We start from the raw sequence: 5,860 nt of genomic DNA, 5'->3' as shown, positions 1-5,860 counted from the left end.
ACTCGGCCAACACTTGGCTCGACGGGCACCTACTCTAACACTGACTTCTTTATTGCAGCAACATTTCGTGTGCAAAATCGAGGATGAATTGCTACATGTGGACCGAGATTTTTGGAATGTTGGTGGTAAGCTCAGCATGGAACAACTGAAGGTTGAATTGGCATGCTTGTACTATTTACAACTCTCCAAAGAGAGAAGGTCAAGAGGTAAACTGTGACCCTCAGTCATTCTTTAGGTAACTTAATTTTGTGGTTATTTAATGAGGTGGTGGTTAGGCTGACAGTCAGATGTTCGTGTTATCCCGAAGATCATGTTTTGTGGTACAGCGGAATCCACTGGTCATGAAGTATTTTATTGCCCACCATGTGTGTTTCCCATTGCTTGAAAATGGTTTAAGAATGTGTAAACGGTTAATTAATATTGTTACAGGTTTCATGACATTAGTGGCTACTTTTTTGCAATTCTTAAATTTGAATAATCGTCTACTAGCTAAATTTAGATGCGAACTTCAACGTGTTTATGTTCTGAATTTTTTTGGTATTTTTACTTATAACCTCGCTTACACATTATCTGATTGACCAAGAGCTTGCTTGAACTCAAAATGAAAGCCACGATATCTTATGCACATGATTTGCATAGTCTTTAAACAAACCCCTCTTTTCATCTCGTACTTCAAAGCATCTAATGTTGATTTCCCACTTGATTATGGTTGTCGAATGCTTCTTCTGATGATCTTTGAGTTGTTAACTTAATATGTCATGAAGGTTGAGGTATAATCAAAAGCACTTTATGAACTCTTTTATCAACGGAAAACTCTTAATATTCGAAGTGCACAATGTTTTGCTTTTAACCATGGTAGTAGTGTATGAAAGATTTTTGTTGGGTGTTGGTATTTATTGCTTGTTATCCAATAATAGTGGATGAAATCCATCCAATGATGAGGTTTTTCGATCAATTTTTTTATATTAATGATAATGGTCAAGAAACTCAAGATATTATACTATTTAAGAGCCACCTTATAGGTCAAAGTGCAAAAACAAAGAAGGCTCATGCCTATTTTCCAACTATTTTCAGCAGTGTTCCACAAACCTTTTCCAGTCAGGGTGCAGAAACATGACTTCGACTGCTGAATCTGATGAAACTCATTTTAGGCTAAAAGCATGGATTATTGACCGGTAATAATTGTTGCTGCATGTCCACAGGATTAGTGCCAGTCATTCAGCATGTTGAGTACAAGGGGAGAATTCTTGAATCCGTGGAAACACTTCTTACTTTAAGAGACAATGCATCAGGAGATGGCTTGATGGAGGTTTCTGTTGCTGGTATAGTTTTTGGCTTGTTTATTTCTCGCACACTATTTGTTCAATTTTGATGTTTGAAGTTGGGATAAGGCCAATGTTTATTGGATACGGACACAAACTACAGAAATGCGACATTGGCAAAAGAATTGTGGCTGATACCACATTAGCTTAAATCCATCCTGCATGATGGTTATTCAAAAATACTGCATACAATTTAAGATATGTTTGGGAATGTATACATTAGCTTTAGTGATGGATAGTTCAATAAAACTACAATGGTAAGTATGTTATGATAAAGTTGCTTTTTCTGAAAGCCACTGAAAATTTTGTCATTTGTGGGAAGATTTTAAATTATGATGGACATTCAGAGATGATTTTATTTTCCTTTAACAGTGATGGTGCCTAAGCGTGTGATGAAACTGTACGTAGACTGCTGTGATGAACTATCTGTGCCACCAAATTTACAAGTCGTCAAAAAACTGTACAACTTACAGGCAAGTTTTAAAATTCGACGTAGGTAGCAGATTGCTAGTTGAAATGATTTCCTCAGATTTTGTGATCTTAAAAGCTAAAGTGTCAAGGAATAACCTTTTATTTTCTTGACGAACTTTCGCAGGCGTCAGATGACGTGATTGTTGTGTCTGATTGCGAATTGCAAGATGTGTCAGTAGCACCATTAATAAATGCCCTGCAACTACACAAAACCTTTGCTGTCTTGGACCTTTCTCACAATCTATTAGGTAATTTTTGCGCTGTAGTTTGTTTCTTCATGTTTCTCTTGTTACAAACTTTCTCAGGTGTATTTTTGCAGCCGTTCCATACTTGTTGAATAAGTGATTCTTCACCTTTTTTCACTTTTAACAAAAAATATTCCTTTCGTTTTTTAATTGCTCAGGAAATGGAACAGCTGAGAAACTTAAACAAGTATTTATGTCATCGGGACAAAGTTACGGTGGTCTGGTTCTAAATTTGCACTGTAATCAGCTTGGGCCAACTGCTTTATTCCAGGTTTGATTATTGTTGGTTTTCAGTTTTCATTTTTTTAGTTGTTCAATTTTGCTTCTACAAGTGTTGTATCTTGATGAGTTTGGCTTCACGTGGATGCATGTGCCTTAATAGTTCTTCCATATTCTTCTCTTTCTTTCTGTTATGGCTCCGATGGTGGAAATACACTGTACGTGTAGAAATAGTGATATGAACGCAATTCAATTATTGATTATTTCATATCCTGAAACATAAAATATGTTAATTGTATCCAATTTTAGACCCTGTCAAAATTAAAATAAATGATCCATAATTTTTTTAAAACAAATGAGATGTAGCTATGTTCAATCTATGTTGCGATTGAAGCCCGTCACGAGGTTGTGCACTAATATTAACTCTTGTGTTTGTAACTGTGATTGATCATTCTTTGTCCTGAGTTTTTATTTTCATTATTTTTTCAAATTTTACTGGTGGAAGATTAGCATTCTTAAATTTTGCTATAATAAAATAGGCGTTGATTTCTAATTTAAAATTTCTTGTAGACCTAAAAGTATCTTATCAACAAAAAAGAATAAGAATCAACAAAAGAAACGGTAAAAAACAAACGAGAGCTGTTTCCTTTTTTTTTTTTAAAAAAAAGTTCTAAGAATCTGAACTTTTAAACAGCTATTTACTGCTTTGTAAGAAAGGAATGCCAAATGAGGGACATTTGACTTTAGGTTGCACTAACCATGACTCAGGAACCGATAGTTCCAGTCCAAAAAGGCAGAACCATAATCGTATCTTCTATAGATCGGTTTCCGTTTCGTTTTCCTAATGGTTCATTTTGGTTCTGATTCGAACCAATAGCTTAAGTAACATCATGTTCCTTAATAGATGTTGGAATTTGTGCCATTATGATTTTTCCTCGTCACAACTTCGCAACTGTGCCAGATGGGCATAATATATCTGGACGTTTAGCTAACATTTTCTGCTCCCTTTCACAGATTTGTGAATGCCCTGTTCTATTTACTCGATTGGAAGTTCTCAATCTCTCGGGAAACTGTTTGACTGATTCATGTGCCTCTTACCTTTCAACTATCCTTAAAAACTGCAAAGGTAAAAAACCTTATAAAAAGTTGGTTTCTTACTTTCTTTCAGTCGCTTGGTTAGACCTCATACGGAGTTTGAATGGGTTGTCTGTTGAACTGAACATCATCAACAAAAGGAAGATCCACAAGTTTGTGTGGTAAGACTCTTGACTAGCTCTTTGTTTCGCAGCTCTGTATAGTCTGGATATAGAGAACTGTTCTATCACATCGCTAACCATTCAAAGGCTTGCTGATTCATTGGATACTGGATCAATGCTTGCACAACTTTGTTTAGGTATGTCTGTCTTGAGAAAGTAGAAAATATCATCTTTATGATCCTTTTCGTCTGGGTAACAAATTCACTTACCCTTTTTTGTTTAACAGGATACAATCGTCCTGTTTCTAGAAATGCAATAAGTTGTCTTTTGCTCAAGCTCGCCACTTTAGAAAGGTCTATTATTGTTTAGTTTTCTTCCTACTTTTCCATTACTCATCAATTGTTTGATATGAAAAATATCGTTGGATTAAAAATTGTTGTATTTGTAACAGATTTCACGAGCTCAATCTAAATGGTATAAAGCTAAGCAAGCCTATGGTAGACAACCTTTGTCAACTTGCCAAGGAATGTTGTTTGTCAGGATTGATGCTGGGACATACTAATATTGGAACCGTAAGTTATCTATTTGCTCATAATGGCTATCAATTGATCCCATATAGATTTTCCTTTATGCATTACTAGCCAAACTTAGTTAAAAATTTCTATTATTAGTGTTTTTATTGTGCTAAATCAACCGAAACTTGATCTCTTGGGAAAATTAGGCCTTCATCGATCTTGTGTATATCCAATTTAAATGTCTGAAGCTTTTTTTACATGCAAGTGACCTTTTTGATTAATCTCACCATATGCAAGGATGGCTTTTCAGGATGCCACAATACGGTTGATTAAGTCATTTCCTAAAGACACCCAGGAATTGGTTAGGCTTGACATTTCATTTTGCGAACTTACATGCAACAGTATCATTGATCTCTGCGATGAAGTATCTTTGATTGGTAGTATCCTGGAGCTGAATATAAGCGGAAATCCAATCAAGAAAGAGGTTTGTTTTTTCTTTTAAGTGGTCCCTTGTAGACCCATTTCTTTAAAATTTATGCCCTTGGAGAATTTCTTCGTAACTTCTCTATTAACATAGCTTAAAAATTTGAGAGTTGTGTTCTGAATGTAAAAGTTGAGGTTAGACTTGTGCAATTCTTGAAATTTCAAGTTAAAAGTTACTTCTTAGATATTTGAGGTGCTATACAATAAGAGATCCTTTTGATAACCTAATTTGTGACTTTGAATGTGATGATGCAAATCCAGGAAAGTTTTGTAATCATTAGGTGAGATTACAATTTTTATCCAAATTGCACTGCAGTTTTTGTAAGTCATATGGGTTATATCACACTTCTAAGATATTCGTTTTCATGAAGCTAAATCAAAGAATAAATGCAGGGTGGTGATGCATTGGCTTCTTTCCTTAGCAACCCACAATGTTGTTTAAGAGTTTTGGCAATCAGCAACTGTCAACTCAGCTTATTCGGTCTCCTTCACATACTACAAGCTCTGTCAGAGAATTGCTCCCTTGAAGAGCTCAACCTGACCAAAAATGTTAGTACACAGGAAATCCATTCTCTAACATACTTCATTGAACCAACAAAAGTATCATCACACCCTCCTGCACCTGAAAAAATCGAGGTCTTACCCCAAGAAACATGCGTCCTAGACACAATAGATAACCAGCTTGAAGTCGCTGACAGTGAAGATGATGAGCAAGTAGGAATAGAAACTACATTACCTGGTGTGGATGATAGTCATGCATGCTTGTCCCAAGATAGAGCTCGCTTTTCGGAAAACCAGCTCTTCCAAAAACTTGGGGCATCTATTAAGATGGCTTCTAATTTGCAACTGTTAGATCTTAGTCGCAATGGGTTCTCTAAAGAAGTCACAGATATGCTATTTTTGGCATGGTCATCAGGTGCTAGAACTAGTGTTGCTCAAAGACACATTGAGGAGGATATTGTTCATTTTTCAGTGCAGGGAATTAACTGCTGTGGCATTAAGTCTTGCTGCAGAAGAACTTGAGGCCTTCGATTTTTCAGGTTAATAATTTTGAAAGATATATACACTGGGATAAGAATAATCATTGTTTTAACATTCGTCATTTAATTGTAATTCGACACTTCTATTATAGCCAATGAATCTTAGGATGTTAGGTTAGATATTATGTTATTTTCAATTAAAACTTTTTTGGAGCACCTATTGCAAAGGTTTTGTAATATATGTAACTTTGGAAATGTGCTCCTCTATTTGTTTATTTAACTGGAATTACCTCTACTTTTCTTTAACACGGACACATATAATCTATCATGCAAATTAAACAAAAATGATCTATATAATATGATGTGTATTGGTGCGGTCCAAGAATAAAAAATACTAGCCTATAGTGTTGCAGTCTGGCAGAATCTTCC

General features: G+C 35.4%; 1 protein-coding gene across 1 annotated transcript; it reads left to right on the top strand.

The window, feature by feature from the left end:
- Positions 1–49: 49 nt before the first annotated feature.
- LOC140966843 (protein TONSOKU-like) lies at positions 50–5,678 on the top strand (the record flags this gene model as incomplete). Its single annotated transcript, XM_073427108.1, has 11 exons — positions 50–206; positions 1,203–1,322; positions 1,695–1,795; positions 1,918–2,041; positions 2,197–2,309; positions 3,272–3,383; positions 3,546–3,650; positions 3,740–3,806; positions 3,905–4,025; positions 4,279–4,452; positions 4,845–5,678. Coding segments are annotated over 11 exons (1,824 nt in total), but the record flags the coding sequence as incomplete, so codon positions are not given.
- Positions 5,679–5,860: the final 182 nt, after the last annotated feature.

Source organism: Primulina huaijiensis, unplaced genomic scaffold, assembly GCF_012295235.1.
Source record: "Primulina huaijiensis isolate GDHJ02 unplaced genomic scaffold, ASM1229523v2 scaffold208116, whole genome shotgun sequence".
NCBI lineage: Eukaryota > Viridiplantae > Streptophyta > Magnoliopsida > Lamiales > Gesneriaceae > Primulina > Primulina huaijiensis.
This window is presented reverse-complemented; position numbering and strand designations above follow the sequence as displayed.